The 27,500-nt window shown below is 51.6% G+C and overlaps 1 protein-coding gene across 1 annotated transcript in view; it reads left to right on the forward strand.

The window, feature by feature from the left end:
* LOC124018381 (ephrin type-A receptor 3-like) overlaps window positions 1–27,500 on the forward strand; it is a gene marked incomplete at its 5' end in the record, with an annotated part of 85,433 nt that overhangs the window by 6,432 nt on the left and 51,501 nt on the right. Inside the window, one exon of the mRNA XM_046333670.1 lies at window positions 4,901–5,025. Coding sequence (XP_046189626.1) covers window positions 4,901–5,025 — 125 coding nt within the window. The remainder of the gene's footprint in view (window positions 1–4,900; window positions 5,026–27,500) is intronic.

Genomic DNA, 27,500 nt, shown 5'->3' on the forward strand with positions numbered 1-27,500 from the left:
CAGTGACTTAACCCACTCAAGTAGAGTATAGCAAAAGAAAGCCTGGCATGATGTGATGCACCCCTCCTAGGGACTGCATGTGAGAGTGCGAGCAAGCCAGTGACTCGTAATAGGGTCAGAGGCAGAGAATCCCAATGGAGAGAGGGGAGCCGGCCAGGCAGAGACAGCAAGGGTGGTTTGTCACTCCAGTACATTGGCATTTACCTTCACACCCCTGGGCCAGACTACACTCAATTATAGGACCTACTGAAGAAATGAGTTTTCAGTATAGATAGGATTGAGACAGAGTCTACGTCTCATGGATTGGCAGGTGATTCCATAAAAATGTAGCTCTATAGGAGAAAGCTCTGCCTCCAGCTGTTTGCTTAGAAATTCTAGGAAAAATAAGGAGTCCTGCGTCTTGTGAACGAAGCGCACATGTAGGTATGTACAGCAGGACCAAATCAGCGAGATGGGTAGGAGCAAATCAGCCCTAGCCTTAACCAGAAGCTAGCACCAGAGTAATATGATCACAGTAATATGATCACATTTGTGAGTTCTAGTCAAGAGTCTATCAGCCCTATTTAGCTTCTCTGTTTTGTCCCAGTTTAAAATAAAAAAAATGTGCCACCATCCACTTCCTTATGTCAGAAACACAGGCTTCCAGGGTAGACCATTTTGGGGCTTCACCAAGTTTCATCGAAATGTACAGCTGTGTGGTCTGCAAAGCAGTGAAAGTTGACATTGTCTTTCCAAACGACATCACTAAGAGGTAGCATATATAGTGAAAACCATGGTGGTCCTAGAACGGAACCTTAAGTAACACCTAAACTTATCATTGATTTGCCAGAAGACAAACCATCCACAGAGACTAACTGATATCTTTACGACAGATACGATCTAAACCAGGCAACAACTTTTCCGCTAAGACCAATTATTTCCAATCACTCCAAAAAATGTGGTGATATATGGTGTCGAAAGCGACACTAAGGTCTAGGAGCGCGAGGACACAGAGCCTTGGTCTGACGCCATTAAAAGGTAATTTACCACCTTCACGAGTGCAGTCCTCTCGTGCATCCTCTCGTCTCTGCAGTGAGCTATTGGGGAAGAATTGGGGGCCAGAGAGAAAGAAGGAGACATTTCTCTTGAGGCCAGGAAGCCCTCCAGAACTGTTCACAGAGAGAGAGAGAGAGAGAGAGAGAGAGAGAGAGAGAGAGAGAGAGAGAGAGAGAGAGAGAGAGAGAGGAGAGAGAGAGAGAGAGAGAGAGAGAGAGAGAGAGAGAGAGAGAGAGAGAGAGAGTAAAATAAATATACCCAGCATCAAACCAGTGTCCTGCTCAGACACAATAAATCATTACACCCATAAACCACAGAACCAATTAAACAACATCTATACCCCTATCAGAAACTGGGAATGAGAGAAAGAGGGAATGAGAGAAAGGGAGAGGGAACAAGGGAGAAGAGTGAAAACAGACTCGCTCCAAATAGATTCATTAACAGAGAGAAAATAACTTCCAGTGGAAAAAAGTGCCAGCCGTTCGAAAGTTGTATCATCAGAATCAAGAAAGGCTCGAACATTTTCAAAGACAAACTTGTTGTTTCCTGTGGTCTAATGAACTTAAAGCTCATGGCCGCCTGGCCTCTCAGCTGCAGCTAGCAATTACACAACTGTAGAAGTGGAAAAAAGAAAGGGAGAGAGGAATGGAGGGAGAGAAGGAGCGAGTCCTGAGTTGAATTACAGTGCTAGATTGAGACCATGTGAGGTCCCAAGGCGAGGCGACATGAGAGTGAGGGATGGTGGGAGGGTTAGACACTGGGGCAGAGAAGGAGGGATGGTAGGAGGGTAATACACTGGGGCAGGGAATGAGGGGTGGTAGGAGGGTTAGACACTGGGGCAGAGAAGGAGGGATGGTAGGAGGGTTAGACACTGGGGCAGAGAAGGAGGGATGGTAGGAGGGTAATACACTGGGGCAGAGAAGGAGGGATGGTAGGAGGGTAATACACTGGGGCAGAGAAGGAGGGATGGTAGGAGGGTAATACACTGGGGCAGAGAAGGAGGGATGGTAGGAGGGTAATACACTGGGGCAGAGAAGGAGGGATGGTAGGAGGGTTAGACACTGGGGCAGAGAAGGAGGGATGGTAGGAGGGTAATACACTGGGGCAGAGAAGGAGGGATGGTAGGAGGGTAATACACTGGGGCAGGGAATGAGGGGTGGTAGGAGGGTTAGACACTGGGGCAGAGAAGGAGGGATGGTAGGAGGGTTAGACACTGGGGCAGAGAAGGAGGGATGGTAGGAGGGTAATACACTGGGGCAGGGAAGGAGGGATGGTAGGAGGGTAATACACTGGGGCAGAGAAGGAGGGATGGTAGGAGGGTAATACACTGGGGCAGAGAAGGAGGGATGGTAGGAGGGTTAGACACTGGGGCAGAGAAGGAGGGATGGTAGGAGGGTAATACACTGGGGCAGGGAAGGAGGGATGGTAGGAGGGTAGGATACACTGGGGCAGAGAAGGAGGGATGGTAGGAGGGTAATACACTGGGGCAGAGAAGGAGGGATGGTAGGAGGGTAATACACTGGGGCAGAGAAGGAGGGATGGTAGGAGGGTTAGACACTGGGGCAGAGAAGGAGGGATGGTAGGAGGGTAATACACTGGGGCAGGGAAGGAGGGATGGTAGGAGGGTAATACACTGGGGCAGAGAAGGAGGGATGGTAGGAGGGTAATACACTGGGGCAGAGAATGGAGGGATGGTAGGAGGGTAATACACTGGGGCAGAGAAGGAGGGATGGTAGGAGGGTTAGACACTGGGGCAGAGAAGGAGGGATGGTAGGGGTTAGGGTAATACACTGGGGCAGAGAAGGAGGGATAATACACTAGGAGGGTAATACACTGGGGCAGAGAAGGAGGGATGGTAGGAGGTTTATACACTGGGGCAGAGAAGGAGGGATGGTAGGAGGGTTAGACACTGGGGCAGAGAAGTAGGGATGGTAGGAGGGTTAGACACTGGGGCAGAGAAGGAGGGATGGTAGGAGGGTTATACACTGGGGCAGAGAAGTAGGGATGGTAGGAGGGTTAGACACTGGGGCAGAGAAGGAGGGATGTTAGTAGGGTAATACACTGGGGGCAGGGAAGGAGGGATGGTAGGAGGGTTATACACTGGGGCAGAGAAGGAGGGATGGCAGGAGGGTAATACACTGGGGCAGAGAAGGAGGGATGGTAGGAGGGTTATACACTGGGGCAGAGAAGGAGGGATGGTAGGAGGGTAATACACTGGGGGCAGGGAAGGAGGGATGGTAGGAGGGTAATACACTGGGGCAGAGAAGGAGGGATGGTAGGAGGGTTATACACTGGGGCAGAGAAGGAGGGATGGTAGGAGGGTAATACACTGGGGGCAGGGAAGGAGGGATGGTAGGAGGGTTAGACACTGGGGCAGGGAAGGGGGGATGGTAGGAGGGTAATACACTGGGGCAGGGAAGGAGGGATGGTAGGAGGGTAATACACTGGGGCAGAGAAGGAGGGATGGTAGGAGGGTAATACACTGGTCAGAGAAGGAGGGATGGTAGGAGGGTAATACACTGGGGCAGGGAAGGAGGGATGGTAGGAGGGTAATACACTGGGGCAGGGAAGGAGGGATGGTAGGAGCATTATACACTGGGGCAGGGAAGGAGGGATGGTAGGAGGGTAATACACTGGTCAGAGAAGGAGGGATGGTAGGAGGGTAATACACTGGGGCAGGGAAGGAGGGATGGTAGGAGGGTAATACACTGGGGCAGGGAAGGAGGGATGGTAGGAGGGTAATACACTGGGGCAGGGAAGGAGGGATGGTAGGAGGGTAATACACTGGGGGCAGGGAAGGAGGGATGGTAGGAGGGTTAGACACTGGGGCAGAGAAGGAGGGATGGTAGGAGGGTTAGACACTGGGGCAGAGAAGGAGGGATGGTAGGAGGGTAATACACTGGGGCAGGGAAGGAGGGATGGTAGGAGGGTAATACACTGGGGCAGAGAAGGAGGGATGGTAGGAGGGTAATACACTGGTCAGAGAAGGAGGGATGGTAGGAGGGTAATACACTGGGGCAGGGAAGGAGGGATGGCAGGAGCATTATACACTGGGGCAGGGAAAGAGGGATGGTGGGAGGGTAATACACTGGGGCAGGGAAGGAGGGATGCTAGGAGGGTTATACACTGGGGCAGAGACGGAGGGATGGTAGGAGGGTTATACACTGGGGCAGAGAAGGGGGATGGTAGGAGGGTAATACACTGGGGCAGAGAAGGAGGGATGGTAGGAGGGTTATACACTGGGGCAGAGAAGGGGGATGGTAGGAGGGTTATACACTGGGGCAGAGAAGGAGGGATGGTAGGAGGGTAATACACTGGGGCAGAGAAGGAGGGATGGTAGGAGGGTTATACACTGGGGCAGAGAAGGAGGGATGGCAGGAGGGTTATACACTGGGGCAGGGAAGGAGGGATGGTAGGAGGGTAATACACTGGGGCAGAGCAGGAGGGATGGCAGGAGGGTAATACACTGGGACAGAGAAGGAGGGATGGTAGGAGGGTAATACACTGGGGCAGAGAAGGAGGGATGGTAGGAGGGTTATACACTGGGGCAGAGAAGGAGGGATGGTAGGAGGGTAATACACTGGGGCAGAGAAGGAGGGATGGTAGGAGGGTTATACACTGGGGGCAGGGAAGGAGGAAGGAGGTGTATATTTCCTGGGGTATATTCTAATGTTTCCCTATAGTTCCTCTGATGAACTATCTCTAACTAACTAACTAACTCAATTCGACCAACAGGAACCCCTTTAATATGAACTGTTAACAGGATACAGACTGCTGACTGAACATGCTGCATTAAATTCCTGTGACCTGCTCGTAGATGTTGTGCAAAATGGTCAATAATCTCTCCCCCTCTGCCTCTCTCCAGCCCCTTCTCCTGTGACTGTGATCAGGAAGGATCGCACGTCTCGTAACAGCATCTCTCTGTCCTGGCTGGAACCAGAGAGACCCAATGGCATCATACTGGACTACGAGGTCAAATACTACGAGAAGGTCGGTTCACAAACACCATACATGCTTTAGTACTGTTCTCTGCTGTCCCCTGTGGGGACTAACTCCATGCACTGAAGGAAGAGAAGAGACACCATTTGGTGTCTCACTAATGTCTCACTGGTCCAGTCTTCTGGCTTCTCTCTGGAAGTTGGGCCGTGGGTTGGGCAAGAGAATCAGACACTGGCAGTGGATCAGAGAGAGAGGGAGGGGGAGGGAGAAGCGGAGAGAGAGGGGGGCAGGGAGGGGAGGGAGAAGCAGAGAGAGGGTGGGCAGAAGCAGATGGAGGGGAGGGAGAAGCAGAGAGAGAGGGGGAGGGGGCAGAGAGAGAGAGGGGAGGGAGAAGCAGAGAGAGAAGGAGGGGAGGGAGAAGCAGAGAGAGGGGGGGGAGGGAGAAGAGAAGAGAGAGAGAGGGGGCAGAGAGGGGAGAGAGAGAGGAGGAGAGAGAGAAGCAGAGTGAGAAGGAGGGAGGGAGAAGCAGAGAGGGAGGGGGAGGGATGGAGAAGCAGAGAGAGAGCGAGGGGAGGGAGAAGCGGAGATAGAGGGAGGGGGGAGGAGGGAGAGAGCAGAGAAGCAGAGAGAGAGGGGGGGGAGAGAGAAGCAGAGAGAGGGGGAGGGAGAAGCAGAGGGAGAGGAAGGGGAGGGAGAAGCAGAGAGAGAGGGAGGAGGGAGAAGCAGAGAGAGAGGGAGGGGAGGGAGAAGCAGAGAGGAAGGGGAGGGAGAAGCAGAGAGAGAGGGAGGGAGAAGCAGAGAGAGAGGGAGGGGGAGGGAGAAGCAGAGAGAGGGGGAGGGGAGGGAGAAGCAGACCAGAGAGGGGGAGGAAGAAGCAGAGAGAGAGGGAGGGAGAAGCAGAGAGAGGTGGAGGAGAGAAGCAGAGAGAGAGGAGAGGGAGGGAGAAGAGAGAGAGAGGAGAGGGAGAAGCAGAGAGAGAGAGGAGGGGAGGGAGAAGCAGAGAGAGAGAGGGAGGGAGAAGCAGAGAGAGAGAGGGGAGAGAGAAGCAGAGAGAGTGGGGATGGAGAAGCAGAGAGAGAGGGAGCAGAGAGGGAGAAGCAGAGAGAGAGGGAGTGGGAGAGAGAAGCAGAGAGACAGAGGGGGGGAGAGAGAAGAGAGAGGGAGAGAGAGAGAGGGGGAGGGAGGGAGAAGCAGAGAGGGGAGGGGAGGGAGAGAGAGAGAGGAGGGGAGAGAAGCAGAGAGAGATGGAGGGGAGGGAGAAGCAGAGAGGGAGGGGAGGGAGAAGCAGAGATAGGGGGGGGAGGGAGGGCAGAGAGAGAGGAGGGGAGGGAGGGAGAAGCAGAGAGAGAGGGAGGGGAGGGAGAAGCAGAGAGAGAGGAGGGGAGGGAGAAGCAGAGAGAGATGGAGGGGATGGAGAAGCAGAAAGGGAGGGAGAGGGAGAAGCAGAGAGAGCGGGGGAGCAGAGAGAGAGGAGGAGAAGCAGGGAGGGAGGGAGAAGCAGAGAGAGAGGGAGGGGGAGGGAGAAGGGAGAGAGAGAACCAGAGGAGAGGGAGGGAGAAGCAGAGAGAGAGCGAGGGGGAGAGAGAGAAGCGGAGAGAGAGAGGGAGGAGAGGGAGGGAGAAGCAGAGAGAGGGGGGAGAGCAGAGGGGAGAGGGCAGAGAGAGAGGAGGAGGGAGGGAGAAGGAGAGAGAGAGAGAGCAGAGAGAGGGAGAGAGAGAGAGAGAAGCGAGGAGAGAGAGGGAGAAGGGAGAGAGAGAGGAGGGGGAGAGAAGAGAAGCAGAGAGAGAGAGAGGGAGAGAGGGGCAGAGAGAGAGGAGGGGAGGGAGAAGCAGAGAGAGATGGAGGTGGAGGGAGAAGAGAGAGAGATGGAGGGAGGGAGAAGCAGAAAGGGAGGGGAGGGAGAAGCAGAGAGAGAGCGAGGGGGGAGAGAAGAAGCAGAGAGAGGGGGAGGGGAGGGAGGGAGAAGCAGAGAGAGAAGGGGGAGGGGAGGGAGGAGAAGAGAGAGAGGGGAGAGGGAGGGGGGCAGAGAGAGAGGAGGGGAGGGAGAAGCAGAGAGAGATGAGAGGGGGAGAGAGAGAAGCAGAGAGAGATGGAGGAGAGGGAGAAGCAGAGAAGGGAGGGGGAGGGAGAAGCAGAGAGAGAGGGAGGGGCAGAGGGCAGAGAGAGAGAGAGGGAGGGAGGGAGAAGCAGAGAGAGAGGGAGGGAGAAGCAGAGAGAGAGAGAGGGGGGAGGAGAAGCAGAGAGAGGGGGAGGGGGGGGGAGAGGGAGGGAGAAGCAGAGAGAGAGGGAGGGGAGGGAGAAGCAGAGAGAGGGGGAGGGGAGGGGGCAGAGAGAGAGGAGGGGAGAGAGAAGCAGAGAGAGATGGGGGGGAGGGAGAAGCAGAGAGAGATGGAGGGGAGGGAGAAGCAGAAAGGGAGGGGGAGGGAGAAGAGAGAGAGAGAGGGAGGAGGAGGGGAGCAGAGAGAGAGAGGGGAGGGAGGGAGAAGCAGAGAGAGAGAGAGAGAGGGGAGGGAGAAGCAGAGAGAGGGGGAGGGAGAAGCAGAGAGGAGAGGAAGGGAGGGAGAAGCAGAGAGAGAGGGGGGGAGGGAGAAGCAGAGAGGGAGGGAGGGAGAAGCAGAGAGAGAGAGAGGGGAGAGAAGCAGAGAGACCAGAGGGGAGGGAGGGAGAAGCAGAGAGAGGGGGAGGGAGAAGCAGAGAGAGGGGGAGAGAAGCAGAGAGAGAGAGAGAGGGAGAAGGGAGAGAGAGAGGAAGGGGGAGAGAGAAGAGAGAGAGAGGAAGGGGAGGGAGAAGAAGAGAGAGAGGGGAGGGAGAAGCAGAGAGAGAGAGGAGGGAGGGAGAAGCAGAGAGGGGGATTGAGAAGCAGAGAGAGAGAAGGAGAGGGAGAAGCAGAGAGAGAGGGGAGGGAGAAGCAGAGAGAGAGGGAGAGAGAGGGGAGAGAGAAGCAGAGAGAGAGGGAGAAGAGGGAGAGAAGCAGAGAGAGGGGGAGAGAGAAGAGAGAGAGAGAAGAGAGAGGGGAGGGAGAAGCAGAGAGAGAGAGGGGGAGGGAGAAGCAGAGAGAGAGGGAGAAGCAGAGAGGGAGAAGCAGAGAGAGGGGGAGGGAGAAGCAGAGAGAGGGGGGAGAGAGAAGCAGAGAGAGAGGGAGGGGGAGAGGAGAAGCAGAGAAGCAGAGAGAGGGGAGAGGGAGGGGGCAGAGCAGAGAGAGAGGAGGGGAGGGAGAAGCAGAGAGAGATGGAGAGAGGGAGAGGAGAAGCAGAGAGGGAGGGGGGAGGGAGAAGCAGAGATAGAGAGGGGGCAGCAGAGAGAGAGAGAGAGAGAGAAGCAGAGAGAGAAGGAGGGGAGGGAGAAGCAGAGAGGGAGGGGGAGGGAGGGAGAAGCAGAGAGAGAGCGAGGGGGGAGGGAGAGTGGAGAGAGAGGGAGAAGCAGAGAGAGAGAAGGAGGGGAGGGAGAAGCAGAGAGAGGGGGAGGGAGAAGCAGAGAGAGAGGGGGAGGGAGAAGCAGAAAGAGAGAGGGAGGGGGAGGGAGAAGCAGAGAGAGAGGGAGGGGGAGGGAGAAGCAGAGAGGGAGGGGGAGGGAGAAGCAGAGAGAGAGGGAGGGGAGCAGGAGAAGCAGAGAGGGAGGGGGAGGGAGAAGCAGAGAGAGAGTGAGGAGGAGGGAGAAGCAGGAGAGAGAGGGAGGGGAGGGAGGGAGAGGCAGAGAGAGGGGAGGGAGAGGGAGAAGCAGAGAGAGGAGGAGGGGAGGGAGAGAGAGAGAGAGAGGGAGGGAGAAGCAGAGAGAGAGGGGGAGGGAGAAGCAGAGAGAGGGGGATGGAGAAGCAGAGAGAGAGGAAGGGGGAGGGAGAAGCAGATAGAGAGGGGGAGGGAGAAGCAGAGAGAGAGGAGAACCAGAGGAGGAGGAGAGAGCAGAGAGAGAGGGAGTGGGAGGGAGAAGCAGAGAGGGGGGGGAGGAAGAAGCAGAGAGAGAGTGAGGAGGGAGAACCAGAGAGAGAGGGAGGGGAGGGAGAACAGAGATAGAGAGGGAGGAGAGGGAGAAGCAGAGAGAGGGGAGAGAGAGAAGCAGAGGAGGGGGGAGAGAGAAGCAGAGAGAGAGAGAAAGGGAGAGGGAGGGAGAAGCAGAGAGAGGGGAGGGGAGGGGGCAGAGAGAGGGGAGGGAGAAGCAGAGAGAGATGGAGGGGAGGGAGAAGCAGAGAGAGAGGGAGGGAGAAGCAGAGAGAGAGGGGGGGCAGAGAGAGAGGAGGAACCAGAGAGAGAAGAGAGAGAGAAGGAGAGGGAGGGAGAAGCAGAGAGAGAGCGAGGGGGAGGGAGAAGTGGGGAGAGAGAGGGAGGGGGAGGGAGAAGCAGAGAGAGAGAGAGGGGGAGGGAGAAGCAGAGAGAGAAGCAGGAGGGAGAGAGAGAAGCAGAGAGAGAGGGAGGGAGAAGCAGAGAGAGAGAGAGGGGGAGGGAGAAGCAGAGAGAGAGGGAGGGGGAGGGAGAAGCAGAGAGAGAGGGAGGGGAGGGAGAAGCAGAGAGGAGGGAGGGAGAAGCAGAGAGAGAGCAGAGGAGAGAGAGGAGAAGCGGAGAGAGAGGGAGGGAGGGGGAGGGAGGGAGAAGCAGAGAGAGGGGGAGGGGGAGGGAGAAGCAGGGAGGGGGGGGAGGGAGAAGCAGAGAGAGAGGGAGGGAGAAGCAGAGAGAGAACCAGAGGGAGAAGAGAGAGAGAGGAAGGGGAGTGAGAAGCAGAGAGAGAGGAAGGGGAGGGAGAAGCAGAGAGAGAGGGAGAGAGAGAGAAGCAGAGAGAGAGGAGGGGATGGGAGAAGCAGAGAGAGAGGGGGAGAGAAGCAGAGAGAGAGAGAGAGGGGGAGGGAGAAGCAGAGAGAGAGGGAGTGGGAGAGAAGAGAGAGAGAGAGAGAGGGGAGGGAGAAGCAGAGAGAGAGAGGGGACCAGAGAAGAGAGAGAGAGGGAGGCGGAGGGAGGAGGAGAAGAGAGAGAGGGGGAGGGGAGGGGGCAGAGAGAGAGAGGAGGGAGGGAGAAGCAGAGAGAGATGGAGGGGGAGGGAGAAGCAGAGAGGGAGGGGGAGGGAGAAGCAGAGAGAGAGGGGGGGGAGGGGGCAGAGAGAGAGAGGAGAGAGAGAAGCAGAGAGCGAAGGAGGGGGAGGGAGAAGCAGAGAGGGAGAGGGAGGGAGAAGCAGAGAGAGCGAGGGGAGGGAGAAGCAGAGAGAGAGAGGAGACCAGAGGGAGGGAGAAGCAGAGAGAGAGGGAGGGGGAGGGAGAAGCAGAGAGAGGGGAGGGAGAAGCAGAGAGAGAGGGGGAGGGAGAAGCAGAGAGAGAGGGAGGGGAGGGAGAAGCAGAGAGAGAGGGAGGGGAGGGAGAAGCAGAGAGGGGGAGGAGGAGGGAGGGAGAAGCAGAGAGGGAGGGGGCAGAAGCAGATGGAGGGGAGGGAGAAGCAGAGAGAGAGCAGAGAGGGGAGGGGGCAGAGAGAGAGGGGAGGGAGAAGCAGAGAGAGAAGGAGGGGGAGGGAGAAGCAGAGAGAGAGAGGAGGAGGAGGGAGAAGCAGAGAGAGAGAGGGGGAGGGAGAGAGAGAGAGAGGAGAGAGAGAGAGAAGCAGAGTGAGAGAGGAGGGGGAGGGGGAGGGATGGAGAAGCAGAGAGAGAGCGAGGGGGAGGGAGAAGCGGAGATAGAGGGAGGGGGAGGGAGGGAGAAGCAGAGAGAGAGGGAGGGGGAGGGGGAAGCAGAGAGAGGGGGAGGGAGAAGCAGAGAGAGAGCGAGGGGGAGGGAGAAGCAGGAGAGAGAGAGGGAGGGGGAGGGAGAAGCAGAGAGAGGGGGAGGGGGCAGAGAGAGGGGGAGGGAGAAGCAGAGAGAGAGCGAGGGGGAGGGAGAAGCAGAGAGAGATGGAGGGGGAGGGAGAAGCAGAGAGAGATGGGGAGGGAGAAGCAGAGATAGAGGGAGAGGGAGGGGGCAGAGAGAGAGGAGGGGGAGGGAGGGAGAAGCAGAGAGAGAGAGGGAGAGGGAGAAGCAGAGAGAGGGGGAGGGAGAAGCAGAGAGAGGAGAGAGAGGAAGGGGAGGGAGAAGCAGAGAGAGAGGGGGAGGGAGAAGCAGAGAGAGAGGGAGGGGGAGGGAGAAGCAGAGAGGAGTTGAGGGAGAAGCAGAGAGAGAGCGAGGGGGAGGAGAAGCGGAGAGAGAGGGAGGGGAGGGAGGGAGAAGCAGAGAGAGGGAGGGGAGGGAGAAGCAGAGAGAGGGGGAGGGAGAAGCAGAGAGAGAGAGGAGAGAGAAGCAGAGAGAGAGGAGAGGGGAGGGAGAAGCAGAGAGAGAGGACCAGGGAGGGAGAAGCAGAGAGAGAGGGGGATGGAGAAGCAGAGAGAGAGGGAGGGGAGGGAGAAGCAGAGAGAGAGAGAGGAAGCAGGGGAGGGAGAAGCAGAGAGAGAGGGAGGGGAGGGAGAAGCAGAGAGAGAGAGAGGGAGAGAGAAGCAGAGAGGGAGGGGGAGGGAGAAGCAGAGAGAGAGAGAGAGAGAGGGAGGGAGAGAGAGAGGGAGGGGGAGGGAGAAGCAGAGAGAGAGGGAGGGGGAGGGAGAAGCAGAGAGAGGGGGAGGGAGAAGCAGAGAGAGAGAGGGGGAGGGATAAGCAGAGAGAGAGGCATGGGGAGGGAGAAGCAGAGAGAGAGGGAGGGGAGGGAGAAGCAGAGAGAGGGGGGGGAGGGAGAAGCAGAGCGAGAGGGAGGGGGAGGGAGAAGCAGAGAGAGAGGGAGGGGGAGGGAGAAGCAGAGAGGGAGGGGGAGCAGGAGGGAGAAGCAGAGAGAGAGGGAGGGGGAGGGAGAAGCAGAGAGAGGGGGAGAGAGAAGCAGAGAGAGAACCAGAGAGAGGGGGAGGGGGAGGGAGAAGCAGAGAGAGAGGGACTGGGGAGGGAGAAGCAGAGAGAGAGGGAGGGGGAAGGAGAAGCAGAGAGAGATTGAGGGGGAGGGAGGAGCGGAGAGAGAGAAAGGGGGAGGGAGAAGCAGAGAGAGAGGGACTGGGGAGGGAGAAGCAGAGAGAGAGGGACTGGGGAGGGAGAAGCAGAGAGAGAGGGACTGGGGAGAGTGAGATAGAGAAAAGAGTTATCAGGGGTTCTGAGGGAGAGAGAGAGTCTTATTGCCATCTCTTATGGCAACCGGGGTAATATTCTCCCACAGAAAAAACATTCCACAGTCTAGTGGGTAAATGTCTGGGCAGGGCGACCACACACACAGATGGGGCATACACACACCCTCACTCTCTTTATGTATCTGACTCACACTGACACGCCAACCAGCCTTCTCTCTTCCTCCTCCTGTCCTCTCCTGTCCAGTCTTAATGGAGTGTAGTTTTATTGCTGACAGTAAATGTGTCTGCTGGGTCTCTGTGAGGAAATTAGCGTGGAACGAATGGCTGGTTTTCAATGGAGCTATGGGTGACTTCTGATAGTGAAATTAGCCTTTATCTCTCTCTCTCTCTCTATATATATAACTCTCTCTCTCTCTCTCTCTCTCTCTCTCTCTCTCTCTCTCTCTCTCTCTCTCTCTCTCTCTCTCTCTCTCTCTCTCTCTCTCTCTCTCTCTCTCTCTCTCTCTCTCTCTGTCTCTCTGTCTGTCTATGTCTGTCTGTCTGTCTGTGATCAGTCATCCTCAGATCTCAGTCCCTGGTGGCCTCTAATCCCTTTATTAGCAGGCCAAACACTTCCCTCTCTCTGGGGAAAACACAGTTCTAGGATCAGATCACCTTACCCCGTATCCTAACCTCAACCATCAGAAGGACAAACACTAAACTGATCTGAGGTCTGAACCTATAGGCTGTTTCCTTCTACTTTCCGGTGTGGCCTCTCTCAGCTCTCTCAGCTTGGGACATGTATAGCTGAGCTGTCGCACTCGGTCCACTCCGCCATCACCATCTGAAGGGCCACTAGCTATTGCAGGCATGACTGGAGCCTCCTAACCTCTAGGATAATGGGCTCGTCCAAGAGGAACAGCCAGGACTGGGACACCCAAAGAGACACAGGGGACAGGCAGGGAAGCTGGAGCCATACCCAGTCATGGGGCCTCTTGATCAGGCCTGACCGAGGGTGACTGAGGGCCTCTATACCCAACAGTGGTCTGATCACTAGACTCCCAGGGACCACAGGCAGAGTGATTTCACTCAGTGGCTAAACAGCGACACAAACACAGGCCTGCCTAAAGAATTATAAAGAGGCCTGAAGGGGTTCCAGGCTGTGAGAGAGGAGTCTATTCCTGGCAGTCCATCCGGCTGTTGATTGTTTACAAACTGTGTTTTGAGGTGTGTGACACACACACAGGTCCAGTCAGCTCGGTAGAGTAGCTATGCTGCTTCATTTAACCTAGATATATAGACTTCTATTGTATTACCTACAGGGTTAGGGAGGTAGTGTCACGCCCTGACTGTAGATTGCTGTGTATGTTTCTATTTTTAGTTTGGTCAGGGTGTGATGTGGGTGGGTATTCTATGTTGTAGGTCTAGGTTTCCTTTTCTATGTGTTTGGCCTGGTATGGTTCTCAATCAGAGGCAGCTGTCTATCGTTGTCTCTGATTGAGGGCCATACTTAGGTAGCCTGTTTTCCCATTTTGAGTTGTAGGTGATTGTTTTCCGTTACAGTGTTTTCACCACACGGGACTGTTTCGCTTTTCCTTTATTCTTTTGTTTGTTTGTATTCGGTGTTCAGTTGATTAAATTTACAACATGAACACTTACCACGCTGCCTTTTGGTCTACTCCTTCTCCCACCAATGGCCGTGACAGGTAGCCTATATTGGCCTGATGGCGTATAGAACAGGAATAAATGATCAAGTGGATATGAAAGGCTAACTGACTATGCGAAGTGGTGGTACAGTGAACTTTACCAATCAACCATGTCTGGGAAACTGGGATTTCCAATCCGTACTGCTTACCAAACACACACAAACTCTCTCAGTTTCTCCCACTCCAACTTTCCATCTCTCCCTCTCTCCCTGCTCCAGACACACTCTTTAGGCTTCCTCTCTAAAAAGCTAAATGACTCTAAGCCTTAGATAAGGCCTTTTAGTGCACTTTATGAAAATAACGTTTGTAGGAACACACTTTAGCATTTCTTTTTCTTTTTTTTATTTAATCTGGAAAAGAGAGAAACTTTCAAATCCACTTTAATCTGACTGTTTATTTATGCTGGGGTTGAGATAGAAAAGAATGCTACTCTTTACATGAGTTAAATTCAACCTCCTACACTCTCTCTCTCACACACACACACACACACACACACACACACACACACACACACACACACACACACACACACACACACACACACACACACACACACACACACACACACACACACACACACACACACACACACACACACACACACACACACACACACACACACACACACACACACAGTATTTACAGGCCTTGTCCTGGGCTCAACACTATAAGGCTGTAATTCCAGACTGCACCATTTAGATAATCAGAGCAGAACGTGACGGACATATTACATTTCAACAACAGCACAGAGAGTGAGCAATGGCACAGCTTGTCACACACAGAGAGTGTGAGCAACGGCACAGCTTGTCACACACAGAGAGTGTGAGCAATGGCACAGCTTGTCACACACAGAGAGTGTGAGCAATGGCACAGCTTGTCACACACAGAGAGTGTGAGCAATGGCACAGCTTGTCACACACAGAGAGTGTGAGCAATGGCACAGCTTGTCACACACAGAGAGTGTGAGCAATGGCACAGCTTGTCACACACAGAGAGTGTGAGCAATGGCACAGCTTGTCACACACAGAGAGTGTGAGCAATGGCACAGCTTGTCACACACAGAGAGTGTGAGCAATGGCACAGCTTGTCACACACAGAGAGTGTGAGCAATGGCACAGCTTGTCACACACAGAGAGTGTGAGCAATGGCACAGCTTGTCACACACAGAGAGTGTGAGCAATGGCACAGCTTGTCACACACAGAGAGTGTGAGCAATGGCACAGCTTGTCACACACAGAGAGTGTGAGCAATGGCACAGCTTGTCACACACAGAGAGTGTGAGCAATGGCACAGCTTGTCACACACAGAGAGTGTGAGCAATGGCACAGCTTGTCACACACAGAGAGTGTGAGCAATGGCACAGCTTGTCACACACAGAGAGTGTGAGCAATGGCACAGCTTGTCACACACAGAGAGTGTGAGCAATGGCACAGCTTGTCACACACAGAGAGTGAGCAATGGCACAGCTTGTCACACACAGAGAGTGTGAGCAATGGCACAGCTTGTCACACACAGAGAGTGTGAGCAATGGCACAGCTTGTCACACACAGAGAGTGTGAGCAATGGCACAGCTTGTCACACACAGAGAGTGTGAGTAATGGCACAGCTTGTCACACACAGAGAGTGTGAGCAATGGCACAGCTTGTCACACACAGAGAGTGTGAGCAATGGCACAGCTTGTCACACACAGAGAGTGTGAGCAATGGCACAGCTTGTCACACACAGAGAGTGTGAGCAATGGCACAGCTTGTCACACACAGAAGGCAGCTTAGAGACACACCCACTCTCCCACTTCTGAGAGCCTGGGCACACCTGTTTGTTATTTTCAAGGGATCACATGATGTGGAGGCTGACAAGCTGGGAAAGATGTATGACTGATAGGGACTGGTATTATACAAGGCACCAAGAAAGGGATTGGATTCTACTCTCAGACAGAAAGAAGTTATTTTAAAGGAATTCTTACACCATACATCCCTGATGCACCCTATTAGTGTGTGTTCACGTATGTGTGTTTTACAGTGTGTGTTCACGTATGTGTGTTTTACAGTGTGTGTTCACGTATGTGTGTTTTACAGTGTGTGTGAGTGGTGTATGTAAAACCTTCTGATCTGTATCATGTCGCCAGTCTGTTATTGGGTCCATAAAATAGAGATGGAATCAGCTGATTGGACATGATGTTTGGTTTAGCGAGGGCTCTGCAGCTTAGCCATCTCATTTGTGTGTGAGTGTATGTGAGTTCTGTACATGAAAGTGAGACGTGATGAGGTGTGAAGCCTTTGTTGTATATCTAGGTGCACAGGACAGATGAGACAACTCATTAATCAAAGAATATTTGCTGTATGGTCTGAACCCTCTTACCTCACCCATCAAGACATACCTTTGAAACTGGACTCTGATCTACCACAGGCTCTTAGAGGAGGTTTCTACAGCAGGCCAATATGCAGGGCTGAGCTGTATTTCAACAGAACCGAGACCAGCCAAGAAATGTCAAATGAAAACGTTTCAAACCTAAGTCTATTTATGCTGCCAACGTACTGTATATTTGTACAAGATCAACTCACCATTGCTTAAATGGTCCTCTCTGCTCTTATGTACATTAGCTTTTTATTATTGATTTACTTCTGATTAGTGGAAGAGAAAACATTTGTGTTCAATCCATCATATGTAACCATAGCCCGTCGCTCATCTGGTTACACTTGACAATAATGGACCATACCAGCGTGTCTGCACACACACACACACACACACACACACACACACACACACACACACACACACACACACACACACACACACACACACACACACACACACACACACACACACACACACACACACACACACACACACACACACACACACACACACACACACACACACACACACACACACACACACACACACCAGCCTTCATCAACAGGCCACTTAGTGTGGATAGAGGTTCTAGACATGAAACAACATTGAGTTGTTCTGGGGGTCGGAGGTGGTAGGGATTCACGTGAAGATGCACTATACAGAAATCGCTCCACCATTTCCTGGTTGCAAAAAGAGTTTACCCAATTTCAGTTTGTGACAAAACAAGAAAGTATAGTGTAGAGAATCATTGTACCATCTAAATGGCTGTGAAATATATTTTCCATAACCAAACATATTGTATTTCCAGCTGTTTGAAGCTGGAAGTAAAAGATGCAAAAGTGAAACTTCAGAAGGGGGAGCATAGAAATAGCACACATAGAACAGATCTTCCACTTCTTAGAATTGCATTCAATGAGAATGACAGATCTATAACGAATATATATATATCTATGCAAATTTGGTTGGGTCGCCCAAAGGGTTACATATTGCAGCTTTAAAGGACAAAGTAGGAGCCAAATGTCTCTGGTTTTCTCTCGGTCACAGTATGATCCCTTCACAGTATGATCCCTTCTCCACTGACATGCATCTCCTCTCCCTCTCTCTGGCTCAATGAGAAAAGGGATGGTACGACAGCCAACATAAGCTGTAGGGCTCTGAATCTCAGGGAATGCTATACATCTGTATTGATCTCTCCTCTCTCCCTCCTGTACAGTCCCCTGCATCTGGAAACAATTGGCTGAAAGTAGATCCGGCCAGTCAATTTACACTGAACAAAAATATACCTGTAACATGTAAAGTGTTGGTCCCATGTTTTATGAGCTGAAATAAAAAGTCCCAGAGATGTTCTATACGCATTAAAAGCTGTGCACAAATGTATTTACATTCCTGTTAGTGAGCATTTCTCCTTTTTCAAGATAATCCATCCACCTGACAGATGTGGCATTTCAAGAAGCTGATTTGAAACCATCTCAGGGAAGCTCATCTGCGTGCTTGTCGTCCTCACCAGGGTCTTGACCTGACTGCAGTTCTGCGTTGTAACCAACCTTAGTGGGCAAATGCTCACCTTCGATGGCCACTGGCACACAGATGGCAGACAGCATGTATGGCGTACCTTTTTTTAAAGGTATCTGTTGCAAACAGATGCATATCTGTATTCCCAGTCATGTGAAATCCATAGATTAGAGCCAAATTCATTTATTTCAGCTAATTTCCTTTTATGAACTCAAATCAAATCAAATTTATTTATATAGCCCTTCGTACATCAGCTGATATCTCAAAGTGCTGTACAGAAATCCAGCCTAAAACCCCAAACAACAAGCGATGCAGGTGTAGAAGCACAGTGGCTAGGAAAAACTCCCTAGAAAGGCCAAAACCTAGGAAGAAACCTAGAGAGGAACCAGGCTATGTGGGGTGGCCAGTCCTCTTCTGGCTGTGCCGGGTGGAGATTATAACAGAACATGGCCAAGATGTTAAAATGTTCATAAATGACCAACATGGTTGAATAATAATAAGGCAGAACAGTTGAAACAGGAGCAGCAGCATGGCCAGGTGGACTGGGGACAGCAAGGAGTCATCATGTCAGGTAGTCCTGGGGCATGGTCCTAGGGCTCAGGTCCTCTGAGAGAGAGAAAGAAAGAGAGAATTAGAGAGAGCATATGTGGGGTGGCCAGTCCTCTTCTGGCTGTGCCGGGTGGAGATTATAACAGAACATGGCCAAGATGTTCAAATGTTCATAAATGACCAGCATGGTCGAATAATAATAAGGCAGAATAGTTGAAACTGGAGCAGCAGCATGGCCAGGTGGACTGGGGACAGCAAGGAGTCATCATGTCAGGTAGTCCTGGGGCATGGTCCTAGGGCTCAGGTCCTCTGAGAGAGAGAAAGAAAGAGAGAAGGAGAGAATTAGAGAACGCACACAGGACACTGAATAGGACAGGAGAAGTACTCCAGATATAACAAACTGACCCGAGCAGCATAACTACTGCAGCATAAATACTGGAGGCTGAGACAGGAGGGGTCAGGAGACACTGTGGCCCCATCCGAGGACACCCCCGGACAGGGCCAAACAGGAAGGATATAACCCCACCCACTTTGCCAAAGCACAGCCCCCACACCACTAGCGGGATATCTTCAACCACCAACTTACCATCCTGAGACAAGGCAGAGTATAGCCCACAAAGATCTCCACCATGGCACAACCCAAGGGGGGGGCGCCAACCCAGACAGGATGACCACATCAGTGAATCAACCCACTCAGGTGACGCACCCCTTCCAGGGACGGCATGAGAGAGCCCCAGTAAGCCAGTGACTCAGCCCCTGTAATAGGGTTAGAGGCAGAGAATCCCAGTGGAAAGAGGGGAACCGGCCAGGCAGAGACAGCAAGGGCGGTTCGTTGCTCCAGAGCCTTTCCGTTCACCTTCCCACTCCTGGGCCAGACTACACTCAATCATATGACCCACTGAAGATGTCATGTTTTGTCATTAATTATCATGTCTTGTCCCTGTGCTTCCCCTTCTATTCGTTTCCCTCTGCTGGTCTTATTAGGTTCTTTCCCTCTTTCTATCCCTCTCTCTCCCCCCTCCCTCTCTCACTCTCTCGCTCTCTCTTCTCTCTATCGTTCCGTTCCTGCTCCCAGCTGTTCCTATTCCCCTAATCAATCATTTAGTCTTCCCACACCTGTTCCCGATCCTTTTCCCTGATTAGAGTCCCTATTTCTCTCCTTGTTTTCCGTTCCTGCCCCGTCGGATCCTTATCTATAATTCACCGTGCTGTGTCTATGTTTTGCCCTGTCGTGTCGTGTTTCCCTCAGATGCTGCGTGGTGAGCAGGTGTCTGAGTCTGCTAGGTTCAAGTGCCTTCCCGAGGCAACCTGCAGTTCTCGATCAAGTCTCCAGTCTGTTCTCGTCTTTACGAGTAGTATTATGCTTTTTGTTTTGTAAAGTTTCTTACTGGATTAAAAACTCTGTTTTCGCCAAGTCGCTTTTTGGGTCCTCATTCACCTGCATAACAGAAGGATCCGACCAAGGAATGGACCCAGCGACTACAGAGGCTCGTAACACTGCCGTCAAGATCCAAGGAGCCATGCTCGGCAGACACGAGCAGGAATTGTCTGCTGCTCGCCATGCCGTGGAGAACCTGGCCGCTCAGGTTTCCGACCTCTCTGGACAGTTCCAGAGTCTTCGTCTCGTGCCACCTGTTACTTCCTGGCCTGCCGAGCCTCCGGAACCTAGGGTTAATAACCCACCTTGCTACTCCGGGCAGCCCACGGAGTGCCGCTCCTTTCTCACCCAGTGTGATATTGTGTTCTCTCTCCAACCCAACACATACTCTAGTGAGAGAGCTCGGGTTGCTTACGTCATTTCACTCCTTACTGGCCGGGCCCGAGAGTGGGGCACAGCTATCTGGGAGGCAAGGGCTGATTGTTCTAACAATTACCAGAACTTTAAAGAGGAGATGATTCGGGTTTTTGACCGTTCAGTTTTTGGTGGGGAGGCTTCTAGGGCCCTGGCTTCCCTATGCCAAGGTGATCGATCCATAACGGATTACTCTATAGAGTTTCGTACTCTTGGTGCCTCTAGTGACTGGAACGAGCCGGCGCTGCTCGCTCGTTTTCTGGAGGGACTCCACACAGTGGTCAAAGATGAGATTCTCTCTCGGGAGGTTCCTTCCAGTGTGGACTCTTTGATTGCTCTCGCCATCCGCATAGAACGACGGGTAGAGCTTCGTCACCAGGCTCGTGGAAGAGAGCTCGCATCAACGGTGTTTCCCTGCTCCGCATCGCAACCATCTCCCTCCTCTGGCTCTGAGACTGAGCCCATGCAGCTGGGAGGGATTCGCATCTCGACTAAGGAGAGGGAACGGAGGATCACCAACCGCCTGTGCCTCTATTGCGGATTTGATGGACATTTTGTTAATTCATGTCCAGTAAGAGGCCAGAGCCCATCAGTAAGCGGAGGGCTACTGGTGAGCGCTACTACTCAGGTCTCTTCATCTAGATCCTGTACTACTATGTCGGTCCATCTACGCTGGACCGGTTCGGGTGCTACATGCAGTGCCTTGATTGACTCTGGGGCTGAGGGTTGTTTCATGGACGAAGCATGGGTTCGGAAACATAACATTCCTTTCAGACAGTTAGACAAGCCTACGCCCATGTTTGCCTTAGATGGTAGTCATCTTCCCAGTATCAGATTTGAGACACTACCTTTAACTCTCACAGTATCTGGTAACCACAGTGAGACTATTTCTTTTTTGATTTTTCGTTCACCTTTTACACCTGTTGTTTTGGGTCATCCCTGGCTAGTATGTCATAATCCTTCTATTAATTGGTCTTGTAATTCTATCCTATCCTGGAACGTATCTTGTCATGTGAAGTGCTTAATGTCTGCCATCCCTCCCATTTCTTCTGTCCCCACTTCTCAGGAGGAACCTGGCGATTTGACAGGAGTGCCGGAGGAATATCATGATCTGCGCACGGTCTTCAGTCGGTCCCAAGCCAACTCCCTTCCTCCTCACCGGTCGTATGATTGTAGTATTGATCTCCTTCCGGGGACCACTCCTCCTCGGGGTAGACTATACTCTCTGTCGGCTCCCGAACGTAAGGCTCTCGAGGATTATTTATCTGTGTCTCTTGACGCCGGTACCATAGTGCCTTCTTCCTCTCCGGCCGGGGCGGGGTTCTTTTTGTTAAGAAGAAGGACGGTACTCTGCGCCCCTGCGTGGATTATCGAGGGCTGAATGACATAACGGTTAAGAATCGTTATCCGCTTCCCCTTATGTCATCAGCCTTCGAGATTCTGCAGGGAGCCAGGTGCTTTACTAAGTTGGACCTTCGTAACGCTTACCATCTCGTGCGCATCAGAGAGGGGGACGAGTGGAAAACGGCGTTTAACACTCCGTTAGGGCATTTTGAGTACCGGGTTCTGCCGTTTGGTCTCGCCAATGCGCCAGCTGTTTTTCAGGCATTAGTTAATGATGTTCTGAGAGACATGCTGAACATCTTTGTTTTTGTCTATCTTGACGATATCCTGATTTTTTCACCGTCACTCGAGATTCATGTTCAGCACGTTCGACGTGTTCTACAGCGCCTTTTAGAGAATTGTCTCTACGTGAAGGCTGAGAAGTGCTCTTTTCATGTCTCCTCCGTTACTTTTCTCGGTTCCGTTATTTCCGCTGAAGGCATTCAGATGGATTCCGCTAAGGTCCAAGCTGTCAGTGATTGGCCCGTTCCAAGGTCACGTGTCGAGTTGCAGCGCTTTTTAGGTTTCGCTAATTTCTATCGGCGTTTCATTCGTAATTTCGGTCAAGTTGCTGCCCCTCTCACAGCTCTTACTTCTGTCAAGACGTGTTTTAAGTGGTCCGGTTCCGCCCAGGGAGCTTTTGATCTTCTAAAAGAACGTTTTACGTCCGCTCCTATCCTCGTTACTCCTGACGTCACTAGACAATTCATTGTCGAGGTTGACGCTTCAGAGGTAGGCGTGGGAGCCATTCTATCCCAGCGCTTCCAGTCTGACGATAAGGTTCATCCTTGCGCTTATTTTTCTCATCGCCTGTCGCCATCTGAGCGCAACTATGATGTGGGTAACCGTGAACTGCTCGCCATCCGCTTAGCCCTAGGCGAATGGCGACAGTGGTTGGAGGGGGCGACCGTTCCTTTTGTCGTTTGGACAGACCATAAGAACCTTGAGTACATCCGTTCTGCCAAACGACTTAATGCCCGTCAAGCTCGTTGGGCGTTGTTTTTCGCTCGTTTCGAGTTTGTGATTTCTTACCGTCCGGGTAGCAAGAACACCAAGCCTGATGCCTTATCCCGTCTGTTTAGTTCTTCTGTGGCTTCTACTGATCCCGAGGGGATTCTTCCTTATGGGCGTGTTGTCGGGTTGACAGTCTGGGGAATTGAAAGACAGGTTAAGCAAGCACTCACGCACACTGCGTCGCCGCGCGCTTGTCCTAGTAACCTCCTTTTCGTTCCTGTTTCCACTCGTCTGGCTGTTCTTCAGTGGGCTCACTCTGCCAAGTTAGCTGGTCATCCCGGTGTTCGAGGCACTCTTGCGTCTATTCGCCAGCGCTTTTGGTGGCCGACTCAGGAGCGTGACACGCGCCGTTTCGTGGCTGCTTGTTCGGACTGCGCGCAGACTAAGTCGGGTAACTCTCCTCCTGCCGGTCGTCTCAGACCGCTCCCCATTCCTTCTCGACCATGGTCTCACATCGCCCTAGACTTCATTACCGGTCTGCCTTTGTCTGCGGGGAAGACTGTGATTCTTACGGTTGTCGATAGGTTCTCTAAGGCGGCACATTTCATTCCCCTCGCTAAACTTCCTTCCGCTAAGGAGACGGCACAAATCATTATCGAGAATGTGTTCAGAATTCACGGCCTCCCGTTAGACGCCGTTTCAGACAAGGCCCGCAATTCACGTCACAGTTTTGGAGGGAGTTCTGTCGTTTGATTGGTGCGTCCGTCAGTCTCTCTTCCGGGTTTCATCCCCAGTCTAACGGTCAAGCAGAGAGGGCCAATCAGACGATTGGTCGCATACTACGCAGCCTTTCTTTCAGAAACCCTGCGTCTTGGGCAGAACAGCTCCCCTGGGCAGAATACGCTCACAACTCGCTTCCTTCGTCTGCTACCGGGTTATCTCCGTTTCAGAGTAGTCTGGGTTACCAGCCTCCTCTGTTCTCATCCCAGCTTGCCGAGTCCAGCGTTCCCTCCGCTCAAGCGTTTGTCCAACGTTGTGAGCGCACCTGGAGGAGGGTGAGGTCTGCACTTTGCCGCTACAGGGCACAGACTGTGAGAGCCGCCAATAAACGCAGGATTAAGAGTCCAAGGTATTGTTGCGGCCAGAGAGTGTGGCTTTCCACTCGCAACCTTCCTCTTACGACAGCTTCTCGTAAGTTGACTCCGCGGTTCATTGGTCCGTTCCGTGTCTCCCAGGTCGTCAATCCTGTCGCTGTGCGACTGCTTCTTCCGCGACATCTTCGTCGCGTCCATCCTGTCTTCCATGTCTCCTGTGTCAAGCCCTTTCTTCGCACCCCCGTTCGTCTTCCCTCCCCCCCTCCCGTCCTTGTCGAGAGCGCACCTATTTACAAGGTACGTAAGATCATGGACATGCGTTCTCGGGGACGGGGTCACCAATACTTAGTGGATTGGGAGGGTTACGGTCCTGAGGAGAGGAGTTGGGTTCCGTCTCGGGACGTGCTGGACCGTTCGCTTATTGATGATTTCCTCCGTTGCCGCCAGGGTTCCTCCTCGAGTGCGCCAGGAGGCGCTCGGTGAGTGGGGGGGTACTGTCATGTTTTGTCATTAATTATCATGTCTTGTCCCTGTGCTTCCCCTTCTATTCGTTTCCCTCTGCTGGTCTTATTAGGTTCTTTCCCTCTTTCTATCCCTCTCTCTCCCCCTCCCTCTCTCGCTCTCTCTTCTCTCTATCGTTCCGTTCCTGCTCCCAGCTGTTCCTATTCCCCTAATCAATCATTTAGTCTTCCCACACCTGTTCCCGATCCTTTTCCCTGATTAGAGTCCCTATTTCTCTCCTTGTTTTCCGTTCCCGCCTGTCGGATCCTTATCTATAATTCACCGTGCTGTGTCTATGTTTTGCCCTGTCGTGTCGTGTTTCCCTCAGATGCTGCGTGGTGAGCAGGTGTCTGAGTCTGCTAGGTTCAAGTGCCTTCCCGAGGCAACCTGCAGTTCTCGATCAAGTCTCCAGTCTGTTCTCGTCTTTACGAGTAGTATTATGCTTTTTGTTTTGTAAAGTTTCTTACTGGATTAAAAACTCTGTTTTCGCCAAGTCGCTTTTGGGTCCTCATTCACCTGCATAACAGAAGAGATGAGTCTTCAGTAAAGACTTAAAGGTTGAGACCGAGTTTGCGTCTCTGACATGGGTAGGCAGACCGTTCCATAAAAATGGAGCTCTATAGGAGAAAGCCCTGCCTCCAGCTGTTTGCTTAGAAATTCTAGGGACAATTAGGACGCCTGCGTCTTGTGACCGTAGCGTACGTGTAGGTATGTACGGCAGGACCAAATCAGAGAGATAGGTAGGAGCAAGCCCATGTAATGCTTTGTAGGTTAGCAGTAACACCTTGAAATCAGCCCTCGCTTTGACAGGAAGCCAGTGTAGAGAGGCTAGCACTGGAGTAATATGATCACATTTTTGGGTTCTAGTCAGGATTCTAGCAGCCGTATTTAGCACCAACTGAAGTGTATTTAGTGCTTTATCCGGGTAGCCGGAAAGTAGAGCATTGCAGTAGTCTAACCTAGAAGTGACAAAAGCATGGATTCATTTTTCTGCATCTTTTTTGGACAGAAAGTTTCTGATTTTTGCAATGTTACGTAGATGGGAAAAAAGCTGTCCTTGAAATGGTCTTGATATGTTCTTCAAAAGAGAGATCAGGGTCCAGAGTAACGCAGAGATCCTTCACAGTTTTATTTGAGACGACTGTACAACCATTAAGATTAATTGTCAGATTCAACAGAAGATCTCTTTGTTTCTTGGGACCTAGAACAAGCATCTCTGTTTTGTCCGAGTTTAAAAGTAGAAAGTTTGCAGCCATCCACTTCCTTATGTCTGAAACACATGCTTCTGGCAAGGGCGATTTTGGGGCTTCACCATGTTTCATTGAAATGTACAGCTGTGTGTCATCCGCATAGCAGTGAAAGTTAACATTATGTTTTCGAATAACATCCCCAAGAGGTAAAATATATAGTGAAAACAATAGTGGTCCTAAAACGGAACCTTGGGGAACACCGACATTTACAGTTGATTTGTCAGAGGACAAACCATTCACAGAGACAAACTGATATCTTTCCAACCGATAAGATCTAAACCAGGCCAGAACTTGTCCGTGTAGACCAATTTGGGTTTCCAATCTCTCCAAAAGAATGTGGTGATCGATGGTATCAAAAGCAGCACTAAGGTCTAGGAGCACGAGGACAGATGCAGAGCCTCGGTCCGATGCCATTAAAATGTCATTTACCACCTTCACAAGTGCCGTCTCAGTGCTATGATGGGGTCTAAAACCAGACTGAAGCATTTCGTATACATTTTTTCTCTTCAGGAAGGCAGTAAGTTGCTGCGCAACAGCCTTTTCTACATTTTTTGAGAGGAATGGAAGATTCGATATAGGCCGATAGTTTTTTATATTTTCTGGGTCAAGGTTTGGCTTTTTCAAGAGAGGCTTTATTACTGCCACTTTTAGTGAGTTTGGTACACATCCGGTGGATAGAGAGCCATTTATTATGTTCAACACAGGAGGGCCAAGCACAGGTAGCAGCTCTTTCAGTAGTTTAGTTGGAATAGGGTCCAGTATGCAGCTTGAAGGTTTAGAGGCCATGATTATTTTCATCATTGTGTCAAGAGATATAGTACTAAAACACTTGAGCGTCTCTCTTGATCCTAGGTCCTGGGAGAGTTGTGCAGACTCAGGACAACTGAGCTTTGAAGGAATTCACAGATTTAAAGAGGAGTCCGTAATTTGCTTTCTAATAATCATAATCTTTTCCTCAAAGAAGTTCATGAATTTATCACTGCTATAGTGAAAGCCATCCTCTCTTGGGGAATGTTGCTTTTTAGTTAGCTTTGTGACAGTATCAAAAAGGAATTTTGGATTGTTCTTATTTTCCTCAATTAAGTTAGAAAAATAGGATGATCGAGCAGCAGTAGGGGCTCTTCGGTACTGCACGGTACTGTCTTTCCAAGCTAGTCGGAAGACTTCCAGTTTGCTGTGGCGCCATTTCCGTTCCAATTTTCTGGAAGCTTGCTTCAGAGCTCGGGTATTTTCTGTGTACCAGGGAGCTAGTTTCTTATGAGAGATGTTTTTAGTTTTTAGGGGTGCAACTGCATCTAGGGTATTGCACAAGGTTAAATTGAGTTCCTCAGTTAGGTGGTTAACTGATTTTTGTCCTCTGGCGTCTTTGGGTAGACAGAGGGAATCTGGAAGGACATCAAGGAATCTTTGTGTTGTCTGTGAATTTATAGCACAAATTTTGATGTTCCTTGGTTGGGGTCTGGGCAGATTATTTGTTGCAATTGCAAACGTAATAAAATAGTGGTCCGATAGTCCAGGATTATGAGGAAAAACATTAAGATCCACAACATTTATTCCATGGGACAAAACTAGGTCCAGCGTATGACTGTGACAGTGAGTGGGTCCAGAGACATGTTGGACAAAACCCACTGAGTCGATGATGGCTCTGAAAGCCTTTTGGAGTGGGTCTGTGGACTTTTCCATGTGAATATTAAAGTCACCAAAGATTAGAATATTATCTGCTATGACTACAAGGTCCGATAGGAATTCAGGGAACTCAGTGAGGAACGCTGTATATGGCCCAGGAGGCCTGTAAACAGTAGCTATAAAAAGTGATTGAGTAGGCTGCATAGATTTCATGACGAGAAGCCCAAAAGATGAAAACATATATATTTTTTTGTAAATTTAAATTTGCTATCGTAAATGTTAGCAACACCTCTGCCTTTGCGGGATGCACAGGGGATATGGTCACTAGTGTAGCCAGGAGGTGAGGCCTCATTTAACACAGTAAATTCATCAGGCTTAAGCCATGTTTCAGTCAGGCCAATCACATCAAGATTATGATCAGTGATTAGTTAATTGACTATAATTGCCTTTGAAGTAAGGGATCTAACATTAAGTAGCCCTATTTTGAGATGTGAGGTATCATGATCTCTTTCAATAATGACAGGAATGGAGGTGGTCTTTATCCTAGTGAGATTGCTAAGGCGAACACCGCCATGTTTAGTTTTGCCCAACCTAGGTCGAGGCACAGACACGGTCTCAATGGTGATAGCTGAGCTGACTACACTGACTGTGCTAGTGGCAGACTCCACTATGCTGGCAGGCTGGCTAACAGTCTGCTGCCTGGCCTGCACCCTATTTCATTGTGGAGCTAGAGGAGTTAGAGCCCTGTCTATGTTGGTTGATAAGATGAGAGCACCCCTCC

Source organism: Oncorhynchus gorbuscha, unplaced genomic scaffold (genome assembly GCF_021184085.1).
Source record: "Oncorhynchus gorbuscha isolate QuinsamMale2020 ecotype Even-year unplaced genomic scaffold, OgorEven_v1.0 Un_scaffold_499, whole genome shotgun sequence".
Lineage (NCBI taxonomy): Eukaryota > Metazoa > Chordata > Actinopteri > Salmoniformes > Salmonidae > Oncorhynchus > Oncorhynchus gorbuscha.